Here is a 27,012-nt window from a genome sequence, read left to right as displayed (position 1 = left end):
ATGATATCATTTTATTAATAAAATTAAATATTAAGTCAAATAAAAAATTTAATACTCGAAATTTTATTAAATTATCATCTTTTGCGATTATAAAAATTATTTAGTCTTAAATTTTTTATTATAAATAATTATATTTTAATAATATTTTTGAATAATAGTCTATTATTTAAAATTAATATTTTTTATGACACAAAATAATTCTATAACAATAAATTATTAAATTTTAAAGCATGAAAATCTTTTGATATGTACCATTATGTTTGAGACATACATAAAATTTAAATTTATGTATAATCTTATAATCTTATCTATTAATAATCTAATTTTTAGTTAAATTATAGGTATTATTTTTTAAGATAATATTTGAATAATATTATTAAATATTATATTAACTAATAAATTAGTTTGCTAATCAGAAAAAAATATTAATTCTACAATGTAATATTTTGAATATTAAAAAATAATATTATAAATTATATATCAATATTATTTGATATTAAAAATTAATTAATAAGTATTTTAATTTTATTATTGTATTAAAATATTTTGAGAATACAAAAGAATAAATTTAAGAGAGACATTGAAAAGTATTTAATTTATTTTCTAGAAATATTAAATTTTTATTAATTAATTAATTAATTTAAATTATTATATATAATTAAAATAAATATAATAGACATGAAACGCCCCGACAGACAATTAATTTATAGTGGCTACTATAGGATTTAGGATATCGTGATAAGGCAATCAGTAATCAGTAATCACTTTATTGATCCTATTGCAAAATTGCCGTCATCAATCATATCTACGTATTATCTATTTGGCGACAGAATAATTTTTGGGTATAAATTTCTAACCTTCTCAAGAGACCAGTAGCTATTTCTGGTTTTCAGCGGCAATTCTTATTGACTACTGGGACGCTCTCTCCCCGGTCAGTAATAAATTTAGGACACTAATTAGCAACGCTATAACTAAAAAGTACCGCTGGTAAAAAGCCTTCCGTTTTGTCGTCCAGTGAAGGTTAATATTTATCCGGGATAAGAATAAACAAGACCTAGTAGTCAAACAGTACGGAAAAGCATAGCACTCGTCATTTCGTATCTGTGTACATCTCAATCGAACAGAGCAAACTGCAATTAAAAAACAAACACTAGTCAGGCGCTGTCAAGTGGAGCTTCGAGATTCAAATTCTGTAACTGAAAACAAAGAAAATGCAAGGATTTAAGGCAGTAGCATCGTTACTGATTAGGCGCAGTAAAACAGAGCGTGCGCGCTTCATCGCTCATTCTCACAACAAAAACCTATCCTCTATTCCAAACAGTAATTCTACCGATGATGATGATCTCGACAAACAAGTTATTTTTCAGTTTTCTTTAACAGCTGATGATGTTTAATTAACTATTCCTTTTTTTTGAATAAATAATTTAATTGATATTGACATTACTCATTGATACAGGTATTAGTTGAAGGTAAAGCTTATTCAAGGACCGCTATTCTCAATAGACCTTCTGCTCTTAATGCTCTCAATACTAATATGGTGCTTACTCTTCTAATTTGTTCCTCGGATTTTTCTTTTTCAATTTTTGTTAGTTTTCTTAGTCTTAATTTAAGGTGAGAATTACTGATCTAATTGTGTGTTTTTGATAATAAATAATATAACATTTAATCCTATCATGATTGGGATCTCATTATCTTGGTTTAATCTGATGTTGGTTGTGATGATGAAGGTAACATTCCAACTTTCACTTATTGGCGTATTTTTTTTTTTTTTGCTGATTTAAATTATTATATTTTGTTGCAAGGAACACTCAGTTATTGTTTTGAATCTGTGAAGGGCAGTGGCAGGGCATTTTGTGCAGGTGGAGACATTGTTACTCTCTATAATTTGGTAAAAAAAGGTAAAGAGATTAAAAAGCTATGCCTTTGAAAACACCTCAATTACAAAATATTCATTTAAACCAATTCTATCATTCAATGCATGAGTTTATTTGTCGCTGTAAGTTATTTCTTTTGTGCAGGGAAATTGGAAGATTGTAAAGAATTTTTTAGGACACTGTATACTTTCATTTACATACTAGGTACCTATTTGAAGCCACATGTGAGTATTTGAAACTCCCAAAAAATCAATAATAGCTAGTTCAAGTAGTAGCTTCTCATCTGCTATAGTTACTATTAAATAGTGCAATTTTCATGTTGCCATATTTATTTGGGTTATGGACATTTGCTTAGTATACTAATGACTTGTGTGCTGTGTTCTACTTGTTTATTGATTATTTAATCTCCTCCGGCATGCATTACTATGCAATCCTTTATGTGTGTTCAGTTTTCAGGAATAGGATACTCATTAATTTGTAACTAGTGCACTATTTATCTTCTTCTAGGTGGCTATTTTGGATGGCATTACAATGGGTGGTGGAGCTGGGGTTTCAATCCCCGGCACTTTCCGCATTGCAACTGATAAAACTGTATGTAACAGAAAAATAATGCACTTATTGCCTTTTGCATTTCTGTGCAATTACTGGCTTTTGGGAAAATATTTCTGAATCTTCTTATTATTGTTCTCTCTTGCTTTAGAAAAGCTGCAAAGCTTTATCAGATCATTTCGGTACTGTTCTAATATGTTTATTCAACTTGTGAAATTCTATTCTAAAAAGCTGTGAAATCAAGTAGGGATTATTCAATTAGTTTTTCCTCTTTCTAGTGATTATCCAGTGGAAATAATGCTGGATGCTTCTTCTGTTTAATTTCTCTGTTATGAATTTGTTCATGGACACAGAAAATTATCACCACTTGTTCTTCAGGTTTTTGCTACCCCTGAAACTCTTATTGGGTTCCACCCTGATGCCGGTGCATCCTTCCATCTCTCCCATCTACCTGGTCATTTAGGTATTCTTTTCATTTAAATGATAAATGGGTAATGAGCTTGAGAAAGTTGGTATGTGATGAGCATCATCAATTTGCTTTAGTATAATTCGGATATGAAGTGGATTCTGGTTTGCAGGAGAATACTTGGCTCTCACTGGAGAAACTCTCAATGGAGTGGAAATGATTGCTTGTGGTCTAGCTACACACTATTCATATAGTGAAGTTAATACTGGTTGACCCTTGTCTTCATTTTTTGTGTTTTCTTCGTCTTGTTTGTATAACATCAATCTGTATTTTTCTTTTTTCTTGTTCTCCATAGAGGCTTCAATTAATTGATCAACAGCTTGGGCAGCTTGTTACCGATGATCCTTCTGTCATTGAAGCAACTTTAGAAAAATATGGTGACCTTGTCCATCCAGATAAGATGAGTGCACTTCACAGGTTTGTTTTATTGCAGGAAACAACTCATGGAAGTTTTAGTTCCAAATTGTGCTTGAAAACAAACAAATCAGCTCTCATTTATCTTCCATAAAATGCACCGCAAAATGTCTAACCTTTGCCATATCTTTTTAGGATTGAAACTGTTGATAGATGTTTCGGCTATGACACTGTTGAAGAAATTTTTGAAGCTTTGGTAAGCATACAGAGCTATAAAATAGACATATTTTCCATAAAACATATCTTGAAAATAACAGGAAGGTCTGATCTTCCTATAGCTTTTTCATTTCTAATTGACAATGTAATGAACACAGAGGAAAGAAGTGAAAAGAAAATGTTCTTTCTGAAACAGCAATTACTGTAAGAAGATTCCTGTTCAGGGGAGGTAGTTTTCTTATCAGTTTAGCTGTTTACCTTGGAGATGTTCCACGGTCATGACAAGACCTGGAACCTTTTTGGCCTATGATAAATTTATTGAGGCCTTTGAAATGGATTGTGATTTCTTGGATATCTGCTGACTTCTTACCTTATGTTATCTCTTTCTGGAAGAATTGCCAACTAGGGATGGTCTATAATTGTTTTCTTACAAATGCCTACACCAAATTAGCCAGTCAGATTGCTGCCCTAGCATCATAAACACTCAATTTGCTGAAATAATCATTTTTCTTTCAGGAAAGTGAGGCTTCTGGAACCAACGATGCATTTTGCAATTCCACTTTAAGAAGACTTAAAGAAGCATCACCATTGAGCTTGAAGGTTTCCTTAAGATCTGTGAGTCCCTCCTACTCATGTTTCTAGGACTTCACCACCTCTTAAACAATTGCATAGTGACCTGAGCCGCTGCTGTTGGTTGTTCTAGATACGAGAAGGTAGATTTCAAACACTTGATCAATGTCTGGTCCGTGAATACCGAATGTCTTTACAGGGAATATCTAAGCAGATTTCTAATGACTTTTATGAGGTATGATACTTCTTAATTATTTCATCAGTAAAAAGATCCACAATCAAATAATTGATTTATTTTGCTTTTCTAATTCCTTGTTAGGGTGTTCGTGCACGAATGGTGGACAGGGACTTGGCACCAAAGGTATAAGTTGTTTGTCACTCCTCACCATTCAAGGAAGTGGATAATACATGACATTGTTAGATTTGGCATTTGATAATCTAGATTAGAGCTCCGTTTATTAAGATTTTAGTGAAGAATGTAGATGTAAGGTTAACATAATTGTGTGCTTTTTTAAAATTATCAAAATCTACATTTAGTTTCTATAAACAAAAATGTATTAGCAATAATTATGTTGCCATGTTCTCTAAAATATGCAGTGGAACCCACCTAGCTTGGAAAAAGTGTCAGAAGACATGGTGGAACATTATTTCTCCCGGCTTAGTGAAATGGAGCCTGATCTAGATCTTCCCACAGAACAGCGAGAAGCATTCACCCAATTACAATAGCTGCAACAGGCAAGTCATAGGAAATTTAACCAACAGATGACTTTGGATAGTGCAAACATTGTTTTAATAATATTATCATTTGTTATCAATTAAATTGAACTCTATTACAAGCTAAATAGATATCTAACATGTAGGAAGTTTTATTTATCTCTTCATGGAAATTGAAGTTCCTCAAAGCATAGGCAACTTTATTGCTTACCTTTTTCCAGGCATTTCAAAGTATCTAAAGGATCAAATTTTTCTGTATGATCTGAAACTGATACATTTTTGCTACAAAAGCTAAATATATGGGTTTCGTCCATTGATGTTCAGGGAAGATGTTGATCAAATTCACTGTAGAGGAAAGAGCATAGCAGTCTGATCACAGTACAAATTAACTAAAACTAAAACTTTGCCCTTTAAATAATTGCAATGGCCAGATTTTCCCAAGTAAGTTGCCCCAATTTAAAGACCCACAAAAAGGAAAGTAAAAAACTGAAAACTGAGCTAAACTCTTTACGATGTCTGCATCTGGTGAACCATCACTACTACACAGGCTGTATCTCTAAGTTGGTGTTTTCACCATTTCTAGAAGATTGAGCATCTGGTGCAGATTCTTGGCTTTCATCAGTGTTCATCTGTTGAACTGGTGGAGGGTTAACAACAGTCATCTGCGTATCAGAATTATCAGATAAATGGTTCTTCATCTCCCTGTGCTCTTGACACAAGGCACACCAATGCATACAGCAGTGAACCAGACACGGGTCGCATGGTGAGTTCTGCAAAACAATCGCATAACTAAGACGGGCAAATAGCAACTTGCATATCAGATTGAAGGATTAAACATTTATAGGCTGATTGGAGAACTGGCGATAAAGTACAGAAAATAAGATGACTGGGGGGACAGAACAAATAAGAAAACACGTTCCCAGCACTAATTACCAAATCAACTGACAAAGACTTCTGTGTAACTCCAAATATACACAGGGCTGCAAACCAAACACTCTTGCAAATCAAAATTTGGTTACAGAAACTGTACTGTTTAAAGATTAATTTTCAACTTCATCGGACACAAAAGGTTTTAGAAAACTCTACGGTGATCACGCAATTGTGTTAGAAAATTAGAAGTACAGGCAAGTGCAGATACAGAAATACCTTGAGATGATACTTCTTCTGCAAGGATTGTCGAAACAAACCAGTATAAATGCCGCACATCCACCAGGCGAAAAACAGGCCCTCGCAAATGAGAAAAGATGTCTTGGGATCAATTCCATGAAAGAAGGCAGTAGCTGCAGCAAGTGCAAGTCCGCCTTCCACACACATAGCATGACAAACACATGCATTTGCCCATGGAATATCTTCTCTCAGAGTTTCGACGTTATGTCCGAACAACACACATGGGCAAAACAGTCCAGTTCGGCCTGTAACGAACATACATTTCAACCATGTTGCTATATGATCCAGAGATCGTATAAAAAAGTAATGAAGAATAAATTCAATATACAGTTTTGATCTATTTAACTATGCATGTATACAATGAAAACAAACCAGAGAAACAATAACTTTTCTATGAATGTTATGATAAAAAATCGACAATTATATAAAACAGCAAAACCAAAATAATAACAATAATAAATTAGATAAAAGAGTATTACAACTGTCAAAATCTTCGAGACAGGCACAAATTCCTGTGGTCCAATCTTCATCAGCAGGAGGTTCATAGCTTTCTGGTAAAGCTTGTCCACATTCAACACATCTATGAATAATTAACTGTCCAAATGTAGGCCAAAAATTGTCAAAAGGAAAAAATAAAATAAAATAAAACAATGTGTTATTGGATCTGAAAGCGCATTTTTTAAAAATTAAAGAGAGACCTGTGGGACTTGAATAGGCTGATTAAGTTCGCCGGGAGTGATATCTTCCACAGGTGATTGATCTTTTGTCAACTTCACGTATCTCGATTGCGCATTTCCGTCCGCCATCTGATGCATTTCATCATAAACTCTACATACAAAATGATGAATAGAGAGATTAGAGGAAAAGAAGAACGAACCTTGAAATCGTAGAGAGGAAGTTTGGAAGGAAATATAATGTGGATTATAGAGTATACTCCCGATGTAGAGACAAATCTTTGTGCAACAAAATAAATACAGAGATCTCAAAACTCACTCCGCTTCTACCTTTTTCATTCGTCTATTTTTGGAGATAGAAAATTTATTTTTCTCTCAACGCCTTTTACAAGCGAACCAACTCTCTTTTTTTCCCTCGCCAAACCGTGCCAATTTGATTTCTACTCATGACGATTCACGATTTTGAGATCGATCCATTTATACGCGGTCGTTTTCGGCCGTTCTTTTCTTCTTTGTTGCAATCATGGGGTTTATAATTGCACTAAATTGACAAAATCATTCTTAGTATTCATTTATTTTAACATATATTTTTTTTATAAGATATTCACATTCATTTTAGTTATATGTAAAGTTAATTAAGATGTAATCTTCATTTTTTTCAATTAAATTTTTTCACCATAAGTATATATATAAACATGAAGCATACGTTAAATAGGATTACAAATACCAGTTTATTAAGAGAATAATTACTACTTCTATTGGTATTTACATTAGTTTCATTCAAATAAGAATTCATGAAATTTATTTTTCAAATAAAAACTCCTGTAATCAACTTTAAACATAAATAAAGCAATTTTTATTATAAAATTTTCATTCTATCACCAACTTAAACAATAAGAGAAAACAAACATAAATACTTAGAAAAAAATATAGTAAGCAATAAGGAAATAAATTAATAACTTTTAAAAGGGCTCATTATTCCATCAAAAAAAATATTAAAAAAAGGGACCACTATAAACAGAATATAATTCTGTATTTTTAATTCAGTAATATTTTTATTAATGAGACGTGTATTATAAGGAAAAAGAAAATTCAGCTTATCAATAATTAGTGCAGTTATAACTGTTGGACTAAAAATGTACACCTCTTTTCCTTTTCTGAATGTAACCAAAAGATAACAGAAAAAAAGAAAAGGAAAGATAAAGTTTGAATTAAAAGAAAAAGAAAAAATATCCCTAAATTCTCATCCTCATCTCTCAAAACCACACTAATCTGAAATTGGGGCGAGCACTGATGCGTGGATGGGAGGAGGTACAACGCGTATTGATCTTCCTATGATTCAATGCAAAACTTCATCATCTATCCTCCCCACTCTGTCTCCTTCTTCTACTCTTAATTTTCCGGTCTCAATCAACAACACCACTTCACCTTTTACTCTCACACAATCTTCTTGTTCTGCTTCTTCCTGCTGTTGCTTCTGTCTCTGTGAAACTGTATGTGTGCATGGGAAAGAAGATAAAAGAAAAACTGGGTCTTCGTATAATGATGTTTTTGGCCCTGTTCCATCTCAGTTCGAAGTTGAAACTGCCATAGCTTCTCTTCAGAAGTGAGTCATATAAATTTGATGATAATTTGCAGTATTTCTTTTCTTATATGATGGATATGGACAAAACTGTTAGATAACGGCCTATATATAAGTTATCGTAAATTGCTGTGCCCAACAGTTTTATGCAAGGGGTTTCCTCATCTGGTCTGTTGCGAGTTTCACATGGATATGAAAGAGTTGCGGATGCTTTTCATTTGCTGCAAAAAGATCCAATTGTTAAGGTGCTTCTTTCAAATCGATCTCATTACTTGCAATTGCATATATAATTTAATTCTTTTATATCACCTATGGATTCTGAAATGCTTGTAGAGGCTGGTGCTTTCACTATCATCTGATAAAGCTTTGTGGAATGCTGTTATGAACAATGAGATGCTACAGCAGCTGCGAGGATCATGTCTTGCCTCAGGTTTAACAAGCAAACTCTTAATGTCTCAATATCATCATAAATTGGCTTATGAAGTTTAATGTCATTCGCGAATGATTACTGCGCAGCTGAAAAGTCTAGGATACAAGGCTGTAATCAAGAAACGGATGATGTGTTTACCATCATGTTGAGTTGGATTATGAACATGACCAAAGCAAGAGTTACTGAACTGATACAGAATTTCCAATCGCTGATGAGTGAGATTTTCCAACCTCCTGAGAAGGGGAAACCCGCAGAAGAAAGCAGAGAGGTGGATGACAAAATCAGGTCATCATTGCTTCTCTCAGTTGTGATACTCTTGATTGTGGTTGTGGCAAGGGTTCATAGGGCTTGACGTCCGTGGACCCGTCACATTCTGTAAGTCAGGAAAGCACATTCTTGCAATAAAATGAGGCTACAGCTCCTAGCAGATGGATTACTGATGAGCTGAGACTTTGAAGCGCATCTATTTTATGTTTTTACATCGATTTAACGGGGTTTTTGTTTTATAAATTGCTTATAAAAACAATTTTATTTACTCAATTCACTGGTTATCAGACATCTGAGATAGGGAAATGCGACTTTTCATTCACAGCTTCCAACCAAAGATTATGCATTAGTAGGAAGCCAATATTGCAGGAGACAAGAGGACCAAAAAGTTTCTCACAAGACCCTCTAAATCGAGAATTCCTTCTTTCATTAATGCTGTTACACCGGAATAACTTGTGCAGAACATCCCGATAATCTTCATCATATATCATAGACTTGTTAAAACAAACTTGTGAAGAAAAATGCATATTCAAGATCAAGACATCCAAAATTTTGGACCCATCAGCTCCCGATCTGCTGCAGAACCTTGGGTAGCAAGCTTTTGAATACGCGAAGAGAATTCCTCAGCCTATTCAAGAATAAGAGGTCAGTGTCGTACAAGGATTTACATAGTTACAAATTCAACAGAAATGACTAAAGAGAAAAGAAGATAAACCTTCTCATCAATCCACATCAAAGAACTAAGTTGATTGTTTAGGATTCGGACAACCACATCCAATGGAGTCATTCTATCAATTGTATCAAGTTCACCACCCTAAACAAATCAATAGGGTAAGCATCATTTATTTCATAAAATATAGAAAAACCTCAAGTAAATCACTGAAATGATCACTAACCTGGCTAGCATTTAGAGTGTCAATTACTGATTTGATCTGTTGAGTCATCTGCTCCAATTCCCTTTCTACAAGTTCAGCTTGTTCATACCTGAGACCAAATAAAAGTTCACCAGTAGATACAGGGCAAGGAACAAGGAAAACTTGTCATGCATTTAGCATTTCCCATAACATTAATCAGACAAGGAAGAACACAGTGGGGGAAAGAAAACATGTTGACTCCATCAAAAATTTCAGTCCCTCAAAATACTATGGCCAAGTCTTATCTATCTGGTTTGATTAGTAAATCTCCAGGTCAGAAAAATTAACCCACAACCAGGACAGATGGGTCAAGACTGAAAAGCAGTGACTGTCGCATAACTATGGCTTGATCAGGACTGCAAAATGTAAGCCATGTAAAATGGAAACAGAAAAGGAAAATGAGTTCTTACATTGCATCTCGTGTTGATGCAGCTTCATCATCAAGAAGCAACCCTCGCTCATCCTTGTATATACGTTCAGCTTCCTCTTCCATACTCTGTACAGCCTTATCAACCTAACATAAAGAACAGTAAGCAGAACCATTCAGAAAAGATCTTATAAAGATCAATCATCGAGATAGGCTTTATTTAGATGCATATCTGGGGTGTGAATTTTCAATACATGGAAAATACAAAGGAATCAAACAACAATAATAATATTCTAATGATGCACAAACAAAACAACTATTCAACATTCAATGGCAACCCTGAAATTCTAACTTTCAGGTTTTTCAAAGTAGTTAATGCTAAGAGTATGGATCTCTTGAAGGGACGTTCACTTGGAGGAAAAGGAACTAATGCCATTAAAAATAAGGAATTTGTGACGGATATATATCATAGCAATACCCTTTGCCTATGGCAACAATCTCAAATGAGTGCCAAGAACTGAATGTTTACATACTGCAGATAAACAGAAGCTTATGCATCTTACTTATAATATAACCAAATCTGAAACTAGAAAAAACTTTTACAGGACGATAGCAAAATTTGCTGGCTGCTCATTGTAATTTGACCAGCTATAACAGAAGACACGCGTGATAAAAAAAGGGCCAAATTAAAATTTAAGATAGATGTGCTTGTCTATTTACCAAAAATTTTGATGAACTGGTAATCATATATGAAAAAATTCTAGGAGTAGCTCAGCAAAGAAAAAGTAACAAGAAGATCAATGAAGTCCCAATGCTACCAGGATTGAAAGCGCGGATAATAATCATGGAGTGACCAAAGTGAATGATATAATGAGGAAAAATCTATGATAGAAACATGCATAAAGTACCTCCTGTTGATGGGTCTCAATCAACTCCAGTTGTCGTTCCAAGTTAGCTTGTGTCTCAACCACTTTTGCCACTTCAATCTGAAGAATGATTTAAATATTAGTTCATAAAATGAAAAAATGAATATGCATAGCCATCTGAAATTACAAAATTTGAAAGCAAAAATGTCATGTTAGGCAATTTCCTTCAATCATCATACACAAAATTCGAATGGCATATTTAAAAAGGTGAACATGGACAAATTTAAAAAAAATAAATCAAGACATTTGCAACGAAGGTGGCCATTTTTTTATCATGACAAATAATGAGTTAGAACCCATCCCTAAAGGCTACAAGACAAGACATGTAAGTATATGCCATCTATGATGTGTACAAGACAATTGAAGTTTTAAAATTTCATTGTTATGTTTCATAATGCTCTATATTGCCAAGCAACATAAAGACTATTACCTCCAACCTGAGAAGAACATCACGATTGTGCAAGATCCTCTTATCCCATTCAGCTATTGCAGCAGCTTGCTTCCTAAATTTCCCAGTACGCTCTTGCAGCTCAGCATTCCACTCTTTGATGATCTTAAAACAGAAGAAAATACATTTAAGTTAAGAAAGAATGAACAGAGTGATTAAAGTGCAAAAGGCAGAAAGTAAATATCAAGGTCTAGGTAAAAAGTGATGATTAAGAAAGAAGAAGACTTCCCACAAAGTGGTTGGCAATTACCAGAGAGTTTCAGTCGGCATGTCATCCAATGATTGAATAGCAAAAATTATGACTCTCTCTCTCTCTCTCTCTCTCTCACACACACACACACACACAAAAAAAAAAAAAAACAAATAAGCGCACGTGCATGTGCAGAGACAGAAAAATAAAATTATAAACAAACACCTGTTTTTATAGGATTGGCAGCAAATAACACCAGTGCATAATTAGTGCAGTAATAAATATGCAGACAAAGACATGAAGAATGCAGGAGAGAAGAAAGAAAAAAGAGATCACATACATTCATACATAAAGACACAAAGAAGTACCTCCTCAACAGTTTTCCCTGTGATCTCAGATGGTAATTTTGGTGTAGCAGATACAGCAGCACTAACACTTGAATTCGTCAGCGAAGGAAAAATGCATGACATACAGGAACCGGAAGCAAAATTCATAAGTAACAAAATCTGAAAATAGAACAGAGCATCCACCTAAAGAATCTGAGACAAAGGTGACAAAGCGCTACTAGTAGAAGAAAGAGAATTTACAAACCCACTACTGGAAGCCACAGCAAGAGAATGAGGTGCAGTAGTACTCGAGATGGCAGTTGTAGGAGCAGCAGAAGTTGTCGCAGTGACATCTGCAGAATATTCTTTGTGAGAACTTAAACGCTGAACTCAATCTAGACTCATCTAGGGAGTAACCAATAAGAAAAGTAAATGAGGGGAATTTCAACTTAATTTGGCTTAAAACTAGTATTTTGCTTCAGTGTACCCACTAGCTGTTCGTAAAGCAGTAAAGACACTAAGAGTCTAACAGTCTACTAGCTTTAGTAAAGGCACAGGAGTCAACTTTCAGTGAATTACCTGTAACTGTAATTGGTTTAGTAATTTATATAAATCTTACCTGAAACATGGAACTTCAGGCATATAACGATCATCTGATAGAAGCATCTCAAGCAAAAACAAATAAATAAACATAAAAGAAGAACTCACTGAATAAGGACGCAGAAGTGGTTGATTGAGATTGTGATGTTGAACTGGGAGGCGTTGATATTTTGGCTGTTGACAAGGAAAATCCTGTAAAGGAACTAGCACTCGCGGATGAAGCAGCAGTACTGGCAACTCCAGAACCAGTAAACGAACTTGTAGTACCAGAAGGAGTAACTGTCGTAGCTGTGGTAGCTGTAGTAGTTGAAGAAGAAGACGAATTAACACCAAATGCAGGTAGAGCAAAGGTTGAAGCTGTGGTAGCAGATGAAGTCGGCGCCACATTAGTACTTGCAGCTGGAGATGAAGCACTTGTGGTTGTAACTGTAGAAAACAAGGGCGACGGAGATGTTGGTTTCGTAGTAATGCTGGCGGAAGAAGCTACATTGCTAAAGCTGAATAAGGGTTGAGAGGATGCAGTGGCAAATGAGAAGCCTGAGGTGGTTGCGGTCCCAAAAGAAAAGCTGCCTGTAGTGGTAGTTGATGAAGAAGATTGTATAAGAGAAGGGGCTGTAGCTGAAACTGTAGTTGATATTATACTAGGACTGCCTTTTGAGAAAGAAAATCCAGATGATGATGATGATGAAGTGGTGGAGAAAGGCGAAACAGAGCTGGAATTTGAAGAGGAAAACAAATTAGAGGAGGATGTAAGACTTGAAGCAGAAGATGATGATGATGCGGTATTTGAGGCAGAAAACAAGTTAGATGTAGTAGTAGTAGCAGCAGCAGTTGAAGCAGCGCCAGATGTCCCAAACAGGAGTGAACTTGAACTTGCAGCAGATGAAGTTGAGGATGTGCCAAACGGAGATAAAGAGGATGTACCAAACACAGATGAAGTTGAGGATGTTCCAAAGGGAGATGAACCTGAGGGTGTACCAAACGGAGATGAAGTTGATGCTCCAAACAAGGACGGGGCGGGATTCGCAGCGGAGGAAGTTGCTCCAAACAAGGACGGGCCGGAACTCGCAGCGGAGGAAGTTGCTCCAAACAAGGACGGAGCAGATGAAGTTGTTCCAAAGAAGGATGGGGCAGGACTTGCCGTAGATGTTGTTGAGCCAAACAGAGGAGAAGCAGAACTAGCTCCTGACGAAGGAGTTCCAAAAAGGGATGAAGAAGCGCCTGTTCCAAACAACGGTGAAGATGCAGTTCCGCTAAACAATGAAGCACCAGTACTCGCCGATGAGGAAGGTGTACTAAATAGATTCGGCGATGCTGCTACAGATGTCATCGTTGAAGCAGGCAAAGGAGAAGCAGAACTTGCCGCAGAAGTAATATTCCCAAATAATACAGAAGGAGCAGAAGTAGTCGATGATGGAGCAGAACTTGCAGAAGAAGCAGCTGCTGCCCATGGCGACGAGTTGGAAATAGGCGTAGAGCCAAAGAAAGATTGCGTAGAACTGGAGGTAGCAGGAACGGAACCAAACGAGAAGGTGGAGGAGGAGGATCCGAAACCAAATGAAGAAGCGGAGTTAGGGTTAGAGTTTGAGGAAGCATTTAGGAATGATGGAGAGGAGGAGGAGCTAGGGTTTGCAGATGAAAAAGAGAAAGCGGAGGATCCGAATGAGAAACCACCAGAACCAGTCGTTGCAGATCCAAATGGAGAAGCGGAGGATCCAGATGATGAGGAGGATTGAGTGGATGAAGATGATGAGAAATTGAATCCTGACATTGTTGTGCGCTCTCTCTTTTTTTCCCTCTATCTACCGGAGGGATGTTTCTCTGTTTTTTTAAAATTGAGGGTTTTTAGAGGGTTTGGTTAACTCTCTTCCCTTTCATTCTTCACCGATGCACAAGGACCGATTCTTGAAATTGGGCTTCGCCTTTTGTGTTGTGAGATTGGATGGGCCTGAATTCAACAATCTAATTTCAAGTCCGTTTTCTGCCTTCTATTTCGGAAATCATTGTTCGCAATTAAGAGCTTTTAATTTTACTTTTTTTCGGTTTTATTTTCTGGGAAATGTTTTTTTGTGCTCAATTGATAATTTTGGCATGAGAATGATAAAAGAAAATCATTTCCTTTTTGCTTCATTTTCCGTTACTTAATCTAACTGAGAATTTCAGTATACAATTAATGAAAACCTTGAACAACTTCTCACATGCATCTATATACAAGTTAACAAAACTTATTGCAATTTATAACATTTGCTTCAATCAAACACCATGAGCCCAGAATCCATGAAAACCTAGTGGAAAATTGAAATGCTTGGGGACCTCCAGTTTTGCTACCACTGCATTGGCTTCCCCAATCCTCTTTGGATTCAGAATGACAAGATAGCACCTCTGTCTTGCAACCGCATACTGCCAATAACAATTTGAAAAAGAAAAAAGAAAAACCCAAAAATGTCTATTAGTCCTTTTCTGACTCATACGTGCGAATTCATGGCTAATCTCAGCTCCAATCTTATTGTTAGTCATAATTATACGATTTTAAAGAATGTTTGCATATTGACAGATGGAAATTTTCTCACCTCTACCACAAGGAGGTACCCATCATCTTCTTCGCATCCGTTGGGAATGAATATGGGCTCACCGATAAAACTCCGAGCACCAACGTACCATGTATGCCTAGAATTATCTAATACATTCAACTTCACCACCGTATCAAAAGGGAAATGCGGCAATGCTCTGCGAGACCCAGAAGAAGTTGCTGCATAAACATATTTGTTCTTTTGCCCAGAAAAGTCTGGATTAATAACAGGAAAATCTGCAGGTTTGCTCCACTGAATCAAAGGTTGCACATTACATTTTTGGTGGTCCCCATTAGCACCCAAATCGATGGACACCTATGCATTGCATAAAATGTTTCTTAATAATACTTTGACAGAATTTGAACACATAATTAAAAGAGAAATTAAAATTACCTCTACAATATGGGGCAATAACTTGTTTTCTTGAACGTTCATGATAGAAGGGTCTAACCGACCATTTTGCCAGTCATATCCTATCAACGCCAGAGTTAATTGCATTTTATTCTCAATAGATTATCAATAATTGTTATAAAAGCAGTTTCCTTTGAATATTAGCTAATGGAAACAAGGTAGAGCTATAAAAATTGAGAAACTGGTAATTACCAAACATTCTCTGGAAATTGAACCACTGATAGGAGCAGCTGCAAGCATGAACTTGGATCTTTAAATTTCCATTGTCATCTATAGCCTCATAAGCATTTCCAACGTGAAGTAGCCACATTTGTGAAGGTGCTTCCACAGGCACTCTCCAGTCTCGACGGCTAAATAGTTTGTCAGGAAATCGAGGAAGCAAATATACAGGAGAGATGGACTTGCTAGGGTTCACTGACAATGCCGATATCATTGGAGATAACCCACAAACTGCCGCCATTGATCCTGTAATTACAACAGTCGTGCACGTTATACTTCCTATTTAATAATTTTATATTGTTAACTTTTTTTATAATGTCAATCCATTCATTGGAAATTGAATTTTAGCTGATGAGATTCTGCTGATACTTTTTTTTCCTCATTGAAATGTCATACTAAGTACGATGATGGAATTTTATTGTAGAAATTATTAGTTAATTTACCCATGACATCGAGTTTAATGCGGTTAGCGAATAATATGTAATAAGTATCTGTAAATGCCCAGTCATGTATCATCAGATGATCAGGGATATTGAACTCTTGTCTTTGCAACAGCTTGAAATTCTGATCATATTCTGAAACGGAGAAAGAAAAGAAAGATCATCAGTTTATTTATTAGATATTTGTCATTCATTAACATAAATACAAAAACATTTACCATAAAATGTAAAATTGCTGCGAGGGAGAAGCATATCCTCTGCATTGCATGACATAGTTATAAGCCTGTTCCTTTTGCCGTCAAGCTTATAATGAGACAATAATCTCTTTGGTGGCATCTTGAACATCCCTGTGCAGAATATTGGATATAACAAGATAAAGCCTTTCTCTTCATATATGTCATAATAAATTATCCAGTAATTACTCAAATGCCATATAAAAAAAATGACACTATTTTTTTATCATCTCAGACTTAATTTACTTTTTAAACTTTTCAAGCATTCTTTTTAAGTCATCCTTGTAATAATTTAAAAAGTTACTTTCAAATAAGTTTTCACGCACTAAACTTTTTTTATTATTGTTGAATGCGAATTGTACATAAAAATATAATAGTAATAATTAAAACCTATCAATTAATTATCATCTTTTTTAAATTTTATATTACTTGTTTAAAATAAATTTTATAAGATTTTTAAAAATAATTTATATTACATATTTTATTAATTTTAAATATTAATAACTATTAAATAAAAATATAAAATATTTAATTATATGCTTGTGCCATCTATCTATTTGTTACTGCATATATTATCTGTAGATTATATAATTTATGTATTTTCTATTTAGAAATAAAGTGAGAGACAAAAAAAAAAAAAAAAAAAACGTTACCGTATAACAACGGTTTCAATAAACCCGCAGCTAAATCCCAAATATCACCGCCATTTTGTTTACCGTCCATCGTTAAATCACATCCGTCAATCATATCAAACCTCCCAATGGTATCCAACGTGCTGGATTCAATCTCATAAGGATTCCCGCCTTCCCACAAGCACAGTAACCTTCCACCCCACCTTAACACGCTAGTATTCGCAACATTTTTCATTACCTTTGTATTTCCAACTATTTTACCCGCTTTCAATACAGAAAACGGGCCCCGATACGTAAACCTCCACGTGTTAGTCTCTGGATCATGCTCCTCCACCTTTGCCTCGGTTTTCACGTACTTAGCCATGAACTTAACCTCACCGTCAACTCCGTCAATACTAAACGCCCTAAGATATCCATGACCGTCCAAAGGGTGCACTGTGGACCCATGGTCATCGGTGAAAAGACCCGGACCGGTTAGATAATAAGTGCCGGAAGGGAAGTCCGAGGGCACTGCACCTTCCACGAGCCGAAGGGTTACTGGTTCAACAGTTTCGGAACGTTGTGACACAAATAAAAACTGATAGTCCCAAAACGCGGCTATTACGTCATCGATAGGTTCTAAGAAGGTAACATGGCTGGAGATATGGGCGTTATCAGGAGCTGAAATGGAAATAACTCGTGGTGGTTTTAATCTTGCCTGCGAAGGAATCAGGTGGGAAGGTGGTAACTGTATTGGAGAAGGGAACTTTGTTGAAATGATATGAGATGGCTTGCCTTGCAGTATCATACTGTCTAGACCTATGTGCAATAGTGTTGTTGGAAGCGAGTGTTGTTTCTGAGCGAGGAGGTTGATACCTGATGAGGAAGTTGACATGGAAGTTAAAATAACATATATATATATACATACATGATTTTGTTAGGGTAAGTAATTAGCTTAATTAGTTGTCTTAATTACAGATTTGCCCGTGGTTTCATGTGCATGGTGGTGGGGCAAAGGTCGGTGGATCTCTGCCATCGAGAACATTAAGAAATTTTGAGAATAAATGGCAGACATCACATAATTGTCTTCTTAAATAATATTTCAAGTGTGTATATATAATATTTTAAAACCTTTTTTGCCTGAATGTGCTGAATATAAAATAAAGCTTAATGGCAATAGATATTACTTTTGTTTATATTTTTATATTTTATATTCCTTCTTCTATTATATTATATTGATTTCTAGGGCATTATTAAAGATTTGCACCTGAGATGCGAGTTGCTCGCCGTGTACAGCCTTTCCATTAGCCACGTCGTATAAGTTATAGTTGATAGCTAGGTAGTGGTCACTAGAAGCCAAGCCAAGTGGGGAATAGTGTGTGGAACAAATTGTTTAGGATCGATACAATTTTCTCTATCAAGCTTTGCTCAACCAAACTAGTATTTTCCCATTTTGCAGCAAGTTGCCTATGATAGTAATTGACAGCATAGCCTAATAATAACAAGGCTGATTACACTGGATAAAATACTGTAATAAAAAAAAATAATCACATTCATGCGAGGATTTATATCTTAATATTACATAATTAATATATTTAATTATTTTAAATTAATAAATAAGTTTTTTTTTTTTCTTTTCAGATTTTAGTTAATATGTAACAGTTTTTCAATCAAGTATTTCTGATAATGGCAGCTTGGGTAATTGATACATGAATGGAGGTGAAAAGGAAATATTAAAATAGGGCACTAAGAAAGACAATGATAAAGAGTTTGATACCAAAGAGTGGCGTTGGTATGATTCTGCCTAAATAAAGACAAAGGAAAGGGACCCACAGTCCCTGCTTTAGCCGTCTATTGTGGAATCTGATGATCGCATCTCCAACTCAAACCTCTTGTTGTTGGACGCTTCCTTCCATATTAGGAACGCTTAGCATTAAAATGGGTATTAATATATTTATCAATTATCATGCATGGATTTTATGGAGCTTCTAATCCAATTTCTGAATTGACAATTCTTAATTTCTTTCTTTTTTATTTTCCAACTTGGAGTAAACTTATTGTCAGTTGTCATTGATTTGATTGTAGTGGTTCGCAATTTTGAATGTATGGTGATTTGGGAACAAGTGAAGGGAAATTAGGAAATTATTGCATGGGTTAAAAATGTCTAGTTGAAGATCTCTGTTTGACCATGTAGGGAATAATCTCTTGGTGGGAGTTGACTCGCGATGACCACTGTCATTTCCAACTCCATTTTCCATTTATTATTATTAGAAAGATTTCATCATTTAAGCATCATGTTTTTCTTTCAAATATGTACTATAAAAATCAAACACATATTATGTTCAATTATAGGATGGAAACTTACCACTTAGCTCAAAATATTAATAGAAATTACTTAATCTCAATTTCTTAAAAGAGATCTTAAAACAAAAAAAAAAGAGTGAAGAATGCAATTTATATGGGGTGAGTATTTAGTTATTTTGTATGAAGATTTGAACCACTTGCCTTAATTATAAAGAATGATTAATTAAAAATAAATAAGGAAATCAATAAAATAGAGTAATCCTAGATTGGACTTGTCTAAGCTTCAAGGCTGAACCATCTGGACCGTGAGAGTGTCTAAGCCCAGCCCATAGCAACTGAAACTAAAGAAAAAAAGAAAAAGTGCCACCGAATTGCGTTCAAAAGCAGGTGAACTAAATACGAGCCGCGTGGATTTGTTATTTATTTACTTCTCCATTTCCCTCGCTTTTCATCCAAGCTGCTATTCAGTGTCAAAACCGCCATTTCTGTCAAATGTCTAAACAACCAAAATAGACAAAGCATGGATTACGAGCAGAGAATAATGACAGCAGCTTCGATCATAATCGACGCCGACGCACGCGCCGATGACGTGACCATAAACGCTGCAGAAATTGGAGTTACAGCGACACTGAAACCTCACCAAGTGGAAGGTGTCTTTTGGCTTATACGGAGATACCTTCTCGGCGTGAACGTTATACTAGGTAATTAATTTCTTTTTTCTAATCCTTGATTATGTTCTTTTCAATTAAAAAGAACGAGCTAACGGAAATATTTTACTTGCAGGAGATGAGGTACGATATCTTTCATTTCTCTGAATTCGGGGATTTGACTTTGAACCTGAGATTATGTTAAATCCGTTGTAATACAAATTAAACGCTTAATGTTAGCAATTAGTAATTATTGTAATGCTGTAAAAGAGTTCAATTAGCTTTTTTGTTATTATCATTATGTTCTGAATCTGATTTAATTATTGGCAGATGGGATTGGGAAAAACTTTGCAAGCTGTATGTTTCCTAAGTTATTTAAAAGCTCAGCAGATATCAGCTGGACCGTTTTGTGAGTTATTAGTAATAGTTTGATTAATTTCTGCCAGTGACCTGCATGCCCGTGCAATTGTTCTTGGATTATTCTTCTTATTTATTTGTTTATTTTTGCAGTGGTATTATGCCCTCTAAGTGTTACAGATGGCTGGATCTCAGAGATGGCCAAATTCACTCCAAAACTGAAGGCCCTTAGATATGTAGGTGACAAAGACCACCGGAGAAATCTACGCAGAAACATGTACCAGCATGTAAAAAATCATCCCTCATCAACTGATGTGAGTTTAGAATATGTAACTTTTTTATCTTCATAGTTCTATATGTATTCTTTTTTCCTCATACCTGTGTTTTCAAAGCTTACACTTTTCTCTACTATCTATGATGTGTTAAGAACTGTTTACAGGGATCGTTGTTACCTTTTGATGTGCTGTTGACAACCTATGACATAGCGTTGATGGATCAAAACTTTCTTTCTCAAATTCCTTGGCATTATGCAATAATTGATGAAGCTCAAAGACTTAAAAATCCTTCCAGTGTATGTCTAATCATAAAATCGCTCTATCTGACATTGTTGTTACTGCAAATCATGTCCTATTGGATTCTAAATGTGCTGATTAGGCTTTATAGTTCTGGATTTTATAATGAATTCATCATGTGCACCTGGAAATCACAAAGTGCATAAAAAGATTATTAGTGGGGGAAGAGAGGGGCCTGTTTGTGACAGAACTTATATCATTCATTTGTTCTTATTGTGTAAATTGAACCTGAATTGTTTGAGAAATTCACTATGTTGGTGACTCTTACATTGTCAAGTAATTTGTCCTTGCTGATCATAGTAAAACTAGATCTTACTGCATGTCTAGTCGCTAGCGTTAGTACCATTTTTTTCACTTATTGGAGCTAAACCTTAACAGGTTCTGTATAATGTCCTCAATGAGCGGTTCCTCATGCCTAGACGGCTATTGATGACGGGCACTCCTATCCAGAATAATCTCATTGAACTCTGGGTTTTGATGCATTTTTGCATGCCTTCAGTGTTCGGGACACTCGAGCAGTTTCTTTCCACGTTCAAAGAAGCTGGAGATCCTACATCAGGTTATCCTCTTATTTGATCTGAGTGAGTAGCTTCTTTCCACATTCCAGAATGCAAAACTTTACAGAACTTAGCTGGTATTATACCTAATTGTGATGATCGATATGTGGTTACACACCTAAGAATTTTTGCCTCAATACTTGTTGGTCGGTCATTTTTGTTTCGTTTAAATTTTAAGAGAGATGACATCTGCATTTGAATTCACATTGCCTGCTTCTGGCTGTGAATCTGTGCTTGCATGCTGCTTTTTGTGCAAAAAAAATGCTGAAGTTTATATATTGCAACCCCTCTTTACTGTTCAACAGATCTCGATGCAGCCAAGATCAAGAGGCAATTGAAGACTTTAAAATGCATGTTGACAGCCTTCATGCTTCGGAGAACAAAATCTAAGCTTATAGAGGCTGGCAACCTAGTACTGCCACCACTTACAGAGGTTACTGTGTGCGTTTCTTGCGTTTAAAAAGTCTTTTATGTTACCCAGGAAACTTGATCTACTGTCTCTTTGGTGAAGAGTTTATATCAATGTTTTGCTTGATCTTGATAGGATGGCTCCACTGGTCAGCCTGCAAAAGAGGGTTTATATGTCAATATTGAGGAAGGAGCTCCCAAAACTTCTTGCATTGTCGTCTGCAGCTTCTAATCATCAATCTCTACAGAATATTGTAACCTAACTTCTCAAATCCTGGCCTTGAGAACATCATAATATGGCAAAATTTTTTCCTCAAGTTACCTGAGTATAATGATACTTATTATTATTTTTATTTTACCCGTACTCAGGTAATACAACTACGAAAAGCATGTAGCCACCCTTACCTCTTTCCTGGTATCGAGCCTGAGCCATACGAAGAGGGTGAACACCTAGTTCAGGTAACTGGTCCGTTTTTTCATAGGAAAGAGGGATTATATTAGGTGCAGACTCTGCACCTAGTTACATATTCCCATAACTATAACTAAGATTGAATAGTAGATAACTTAGATGTATAAGTTTTGAAGTATACAAGAGGCAACCGTGTTGCTGCTCTCTGATCCAGTAGTTTTTATATGCTTATTGCGTCTTCTTGTATGCATTCCAAGGGAATTCCTTTTTCTTTTTTATTTAACTTGAAATTCAGGCTAGTGGAAAGCTTATAATTTTGGACCAATTACTTAAGAAGCTGCATGGTTCTGGACACCGTGTCCTTATCTTTGCTCAGATGACCCATACGCTTGACATTTTACAGGTATGTTATCCACTTGGTTAAATAGACGGTGTTTCCTTAAATAATTTGTTCATCATGGAATTTTTATACAATACAGGATTTTCTGGAGTTGCGCAAGTATTCCTATGAGCGTCTTGACGGTTCAATTCGGGCTGAGGAGCGATTTGCTGCCATTAGAAGTTTTAGTGGACAAGCAATGAAGTTGAAATCTGAATTTGAGGAAAATAGTGCCTTTGTTTTCATGATATCTACAAGAGCTGGAGGAGTTGGCTTAAATCTTGTGGCTGCAGACACGGTGTGTTCCATCTAAAATTTTCTAAGGCTTACTCCTTTGTTGCGAGTTTTGAAGTATGATAGTTGAGCTAAAACAAAAATGGTTTATCTATCACAAATTTATCTTTAGTTGCTCTAACTGTTGTGCTGTAAACATGTTTTTGTTGTTGATCTTAACATTCTGTAGCGAATTAGAATATTGTGGCATTGCGAAGTCAAGGATGGTGATTGTTTTGGGATTCTATATTATATGAGGTTTATACTTGCTACTCTGACATTAATTCTTAACAATCGACAAAATGACATTGCCTTCCTGGCTAGAATTTTTAGCTCATGAACAGTTGGTGTGACATGTGATGAATTTCATTACAGTGAAGCTAGATTGGTTTGCTCTGGCTTCTGCAAGGTGTATTAATTTCTGTTTTAAATGATTTTGATGAGATTGCTGGAATTTTAGTATATCACGGCAATAACTTCTTCACGAGTAGTCTTGAGTAGATGCTTAATTCCTTGAGAAGCGGCATGGAGTTTAAGATGTGCCATTTATTTTTGACATCTTACAAATTTTAAGCATAGGTTATATTCTATGAGCAAGATTGGAATCCCCAGGTTGATAAGCAGGCTGTGCAGCGAGCACACCGGATTGGTCAAATGAATCATGTGTTGTCTATAAACTTGGTTACACGGCATACTGTAGAAGAGGTGAAATTTTTATATGAATGATTAATTTTTGATTCACGGCTTTTATGTCATTGCTCAATTCTTCTAATGTGTTGGTGTAGGTTATTATGCGGAGGGCAGAGAAAAAATTGCAGCTTAGTAATAATGTTCTGGGGGATGATGTTATGGAACAGAAAGGGAAAGAGCCAGTAGGAGTTGAGACTGTTGATTTGCGATCTATCATATTTGGGTTACATATTTTCGATCCCTCAGAGATCACTACTGAAAAACCAGATGAACTAAACATGCCAGAATTGAATGCTATGATAGTGAAAGTAATTGGAATTCGTGATGATCAAGGATTGGCAAAGGATGGTGGGAAATATAAGCTAGATCAAGTTGATCAAAAGAAAGGATTTGATGTGGTTACTGGGGGAAATTCTGCTTTTATCAATTATGATCCTGGTCTTGATGAGGCATCTTACCTCTCATGGGTGGAAAGATTTAAGGAAGCCTCACAATCAAGTGGCAATATGGTCTTGGATTTGGGACATAGGAGGAGTTTGCCTGAGGATAAGCATCTTAAACTTGAGGCAGCAAAGAAGAAAGCAGAGGAGAAAAAGTTAAATAAGTGGGAATCCCTTGGATACCATTCATTGTCTGTTAAAGATCCTGAAGCTGTGGATGGTGATGTACTGTCAGAATCAGGTTTTCTTCATTTTGTTGTTGGAGATTGTACAGAACCAGCAAAAGTCTGCCCATCTGAACCTACTGTCATATTCAGGTATCTACTTGTATTGCATATTTGCTTCCTCATTGAAAATGAGTCCCAATTAGTGTTACTTTTCTTTCCTACTATGATTTCTGAGACTTTAGTTATGATGACTAATAATATCCCATCAATATTAGTGGGTTATTCTTGTACAAGCCAATCATATTTTCAGACATTGTTTTCAACTTCATGTTTGCTTTAAACTTAGATTATATCCTAAGTTGCAAGCAAACAAGGCTCGTTGCCAGAAATGGATTATTATCAATATGGTAAACATGATCATTTTTTCTGCACAAATGCATGCAGTACAATCCGCTTGTACTACTTAAGATTGCATCTGGAATTGTACTAAATAGATGTCAATATGATAAGAGTCTGGTTTGATATGTAGTTGTATTGATGAAGACACGAAGTTCAGTTTTCTTGCCTGACTCTTAAGATGAGTTGTGCCACATATGGAAGAAAATCACAGTACTCTTGAATGATTGAATTTTGTCGAGCATTAAGATGCTACCCTTAGGATTTGACTCAGATATCAATTTGGCAGTTGTGTGGACAATTCTGGAAATTGGGGCCACGGAGGAATGTTCAATGCACTGGTGAAGCTGTCTTCAAGCGTCCCCAATGCGTACGAACGGGCATCCGAGTTTGGGGACCTTAATCTTGGTGATCTCCATCTTATAAGAATTAACGGTCAGCTTGTGTATTCCCTCTTCCTACATCTAATGCTTTTGTTACCTATGCTGCTTGATATGCTATTATTCTGTTATACACATCCTTTGAGTGGCAGAGCAGATAGGCTTGCTGGCAGATGACAAAATGATAATCTTTTGTTTTCTGCAAAGTAGTATGATATGCAAATATAAACTGTCTGGATCAACAGGACAAATCATTACAGCACGCACATGTGCTTGAGTCCTTTTTATTTTCCTGCTTCTGAATAATGGTTATTCCAAATGGATTTAGAATGCTATGCTTGATCTTGGTAACTGGAAATATCTTTTGGCTATCTGTTGTTGATTCTGATCAATGCTTTGTTGATGGTCAAGAGCAATATATGAATACAATTCCTAATACTTTTTCCTGTCAGAAATTTGTGCTGCTTGGCTGAATAAATTGAAATAGAAGTTTTGTTGATATGTTTTTGTCCCATTCTGGTCTCTCTGGTCTCTTTTATCTTTTTTGATCCCTGTCTTTAAGTGTTGACAAATGTTTTCTTATACTTCCTTCGTATGATTTCATCGTCTCTTTGTCCATTTATTGTTTTGCAGAGGACTCTGAGACACAAAGCACAGAAGGTGATTCTCCTCAATGGGTGGCTTTGGCTGTTGTGCAATCATATAATCCCAGGCGTAAAGTCCCCCGCAGCAATATCTCTATTCCTGACTTGGAGCATAGCCTATCCAAGGTTTCTTTTGTGGCAGCTCAAAACTATGGTATAATTCATTACATGTTTGGTTTATTTTGGTCTCCCATAGTAAGATGAAATTATAGGCAGTTGATATGATTTGCTTGTCATCCAACACTTCAAGGCGGTTGCAAATTTCTTGCATGGCTGTTATTGTCTAGTCAATCCAACAAAGTATTATTATTAGCTAGATGATGATATAGAAGTATTGAAGCCTATTAGCAACAGTAGGATGAAGCTGAGCTATGATTACTAACTACTAAGCAACGAGATATCTTAGATATGTGATCTTAATTTGGTTTGTAATGGCCATGGGAAAACACGGATGCTCTCTATATGTTTGCTAAACCTTGAACATCAAGTATAGTGCATGTTATTCATATAATTCGTCTGTAAGTTATCAAACCATTCCATTAAACATGACATTTGAATATTTCTTGTATTGGCCTCTTCTATACATGTAAAAATGAACTAACGTTCTGTTTTAATTCTTTTTATGAAGCCTCAATTCATATGCCTCGGATTGGGTATGGCGACGGATTAGATCGGTCACAGTGGTACACTGTGGAACGTCTTCTACGAAAATATGCTTCCATTTATGGCATAAATATCTATGTGTAAGTTATCTTTTCTTTTAATTAAAAAAAAGAAAAAGAATTAAGAAAAGAAAATGCAATCTCACCATACCTGCAAAACATATTAAGTCATCCTGTGTTCTGCAGGTATTATTATCAACGATCTTCTTGAAGCTTGGGGGTGACACTAATTGTGAATTGTGATGTCCTCCAGTGTTTGTAGTTGCGACTTCATAGAACAAGATGAAATTAACATTTTACTAATTAGCAGGATGCATTTAGGCTCGTTTTTTGAGGAACATGGACCCTTGTTCTACCATATGCTTTAGCATTTTAAGAAAGTTGGGATCAGATTATTGAAGAGGAGCATTGGTCTATACGAAGAAGTTTTGATCTGATATGCGTTTGGTGGCGAAGCAAGAACTTACCTTTGTTTATTACATTTTGTCTGGCAAACCTTGTTAAGGTTTTGGAACTCCATCTCTGCTAGGGAAGGAAATACTAATTAGAGTAGGTTTTTCAATTTATTTTTAAAATTTCCACAACTCTTTAAATCTAACTAAATTGAAA

The 27,012-nt window shown here is 35.6% G+C and overlaps 6 protein-coding genes across 14 annotated transcripts; 3 read left to right on the top strand and 3 right to left on the bottom strand.

Annotated features, from left to right (window-relative positions):
- The first annotated feature begins 1,051 nt into the window (after nucleotides 1-1,051).
- Nucleotides 1,052-4,906, top strand: LOC8265828 (3-hydroxyisobutyryl-CoA hydrolase-like protein 1, mitochondrial). The gene is made up of 13 exons (XM_048379195.1): nucleotides 1,052-1,355; nucleotides 1,457-1,598; nucleotides 1,803-1,898; nucleotides 2,019-2,098; nucleotides 2,382-2,465; nucleotides 2,802-2,886; nucleotides 3,002-3,087; nucleotides 3,185-3,306; nucleotides 3,439-3,499; nucleotides 3,976-4,074; nucleotides 4,163-4,264; nucleotides 4,349-4,390; nucleotides 4,627-4,906. The coding sequence occupies exons 1-13, from the start codon at nucleotides 1,212-1,214 to the stop codon at nucleotides 4,753-4,755; spliced, it is 1,272 nt and encodes a 423-aa protein (XP_048235152.1). The 5' UTR covers nucleotides 1,052-1,211; the 3' UTR covers nucleotides 4,756-4,906.
- Nucleotides 4,907-5,035: 129 nt separating this feature from the next.
- Nucleotides 5,036-7,094, bottom strand: LOC8265827 (cell number regulator 6). Of its 4 annotated transcripts, none has more exons than XM_015729031.3 (5): nucleotides 6,845-7,094; nucleotides 6,609-6,738; nucleotides 6,390-6,504; nucleotides 5,890-6,155; nucleotides 5,036-5,513 (listed from the first exon to the last, which is right to left on the bottom strand). In XM_015729031.3, the coding sequence occupies exons 2-5, from the start codon at nucleotides 6,723-6,725 to the stop codon at nucleotides 5,283-5,285; spliced, it is 729 nt and encodes a 242-aa protein (XP_015584517.2). In that variant the 5' UTR covers nucleotides 6,726-6,738; nucleotides 6,845-7,094; the 3' UTR covers nucleotides 5,036-5,282. The 4 variants fall into 4 exon arrangements, with proteins under 4 accessions (XP_015584517.2, XP_015584516.2, XP_015584518.2 ...); XM_015729030.3 differs by having other exon boundaries at nucleotides 6,904-7,094; XM_015729032.3 differs by having other exon boundaries at nucleotides 6,915-7,093.
- A 642-nt stretch (nucleotides 7,095-7,736) lies between these two features.
- On the top strand, nucleotides 7,737-9,053 carry LOC8265826. Its single transcript, XM_015729020.3, has 4 exons — nucleotides 7,737-8,190; nucleotides 8,309-8,411; nucleotides 8,500-8,596; nucleotides 8,683-9,053. Exons 1-4 carry the CDS (start codon nucleotides 7,886-7,888, stop codon nucleotides 8,946-8,948), a joined length of 771 nt encoding a protein of 256 aa, XP_015584506.2. The 5' UTR covers nucleotides 7,737-7,885; the 3' UTR covers nucleotides 8,949-9,053.
- A 216-nt stretch (nucleotides 9,054-9,269) lies between these two features.
- Nucleotides 9,270-14,591, bottom strand: LOC8265825 (nuclear pore complex protein NUP62). Of its 2 annotated transcripts, XM_048372528.1 has the most exons (10): nucleotides 13,734-14,591; nucleotides 12,743-13,691; nucleotides 12,300-12,387; nucleotides 12,077-12,143; nucleotides 11,501-11,623; nucleotides 11,053-11,130; nucleotides 10,188-10,291; nucleotides 9,760-9,847; nucleotides 9,579-9,677; nucleotides 9,270-9,491 (listed from the first exon to the last, which is right to left on the bottom strand). In XM_048372528.1, exons 1-10 carry the CDS (start codon nucleotides 14,403-14,405, stop codon nucleotides 9,399-9,401), a joined length of 2,361 nt encoding a protein of 786 aa, XP_048228485.1. In that variant the 5' UTR covers nucleotides 14,406-14,591; the 3' UTR covers nucleotides 9,270-9,398. The 2 variants fall into 2 exon arrangements, with proteins under 2 accessions (XP_048228485.1, XP_015584505.2); XM_015729019.3 differs by having other exon boundaries at nucleotides 12,743-14,591.
- Nucleotides 14,592-14,732: 141 nt separating this feature from the next.
- LOC8265824 (carotenoid cleavage dioxygenase 7, chloroplastic) lies at nucleotides 14,733-18,042 on the bottom strand. Its single transcript, XM_002511583.4, has 7 exons — nucleotides 17,161-18,042; nucleotides 16,493-16,621; nucleotides 16,278-16,409; nucleotides 15,808-16,080; nucleotides 15,598-15,677; nucleotides 15,205-15,519; nucleotides 14,733-15,034 (listed from the first exon to the last, which is right to left on the bottom strand). The coding sequence occupies exons 1-7, from the start codon at nucleotides 18,011-18,013 to the stop codon at nucleotides 14,888-14,890; spliced, it is 1,929 nt and encodes a 642-aa protein (XP_002511629.3). The 5' UTR covers nucleotides 18,014-18,042; the 3' UTR covers nucleotides 14,733-14,887.
- A 1,779-nt stretch (nucleotides 18,043-19,821) lies between these two features.
- LOC8265823 (probable helicase CHR10) lies at nucleotides 19,822-26,987 on the top strand. Of its 5 annotated transcripts, none has more exons than XM_048371216.1 (17): nucleotides 19,830-20,123; nucleotides 20,206-20,213; nucleotides 20,400-20,478; nucleotides 20,580-20,740; nucleotides 20,854-20,997; nucleotides 21,377-21,557; nucleotides 21,861-21,996; nucleotides 22,100-22,217; nucleotides 22,333-22,422; nucleotides 22,668-22,775; nucleotides 22,852-23,049; nucleotides 23,637-23,729; nucleotides 23,810-24,471; nucleotides 25,007-25,152; nucleotides 25,731-25,895; nucleotides 26,370-26,484; nucleotides 26,590-26,803. In XM_048371216.1, the coding sequence occupies exons 1-17, from the start codon at nucleotides 19,943-19,945 to the stop codon at nucleotides 26,612-26,614; spliced, it is 2,610 nt and encodes an 869-aa protein (XP_048227173.1). In that variant the 5' UTR covers nucleotides 19,830-19,942; the 3' UTR covers nucleotides 26,615-26,803. The 5 variants fall into 5 exon arrangements, with proteins under 5 accessions (XP_048227195.1, XP_048227173.1, XP_048227158.1 ...); XM_048371146.1 differs by having other exon boundaries at nucleotides 19,831-20,123; nucleotides 23,604-23,729; nucleotides 26,590-26,987; XM_015728936.3 differs by having other exon boundaries at nucleotides 19,832-20,123; nucleotides 20,866-20,997; nucleotides 23,604-23,729.
- The last annotated feature ends 25 nt before the right edge of the window (nucleotides 26,988-27,012 follow it).

The sequence above is a fragment of the Ricinus communis genome, chromosome 1 (assembly GCF_019578655.1).
Source record: "Ricinus communis isolate WT05 ecotype wild-type chromosome 1, ASM1957865v1, whole genome shotgun sequence".
In the NCBI taxonomy this organism is placed as follows: Eukaryota; Viridiplantae; Streptophyta; class Magnoliopsida; order Malpighiales; family Euphorbiaceae; genus Ricinus; species Ricinus communis.
The sequence above is the reverse complement of the archived record's forward strand: the minus strand, read 5'-3'. Positions and strand labels throughout refer to the sequence as shown.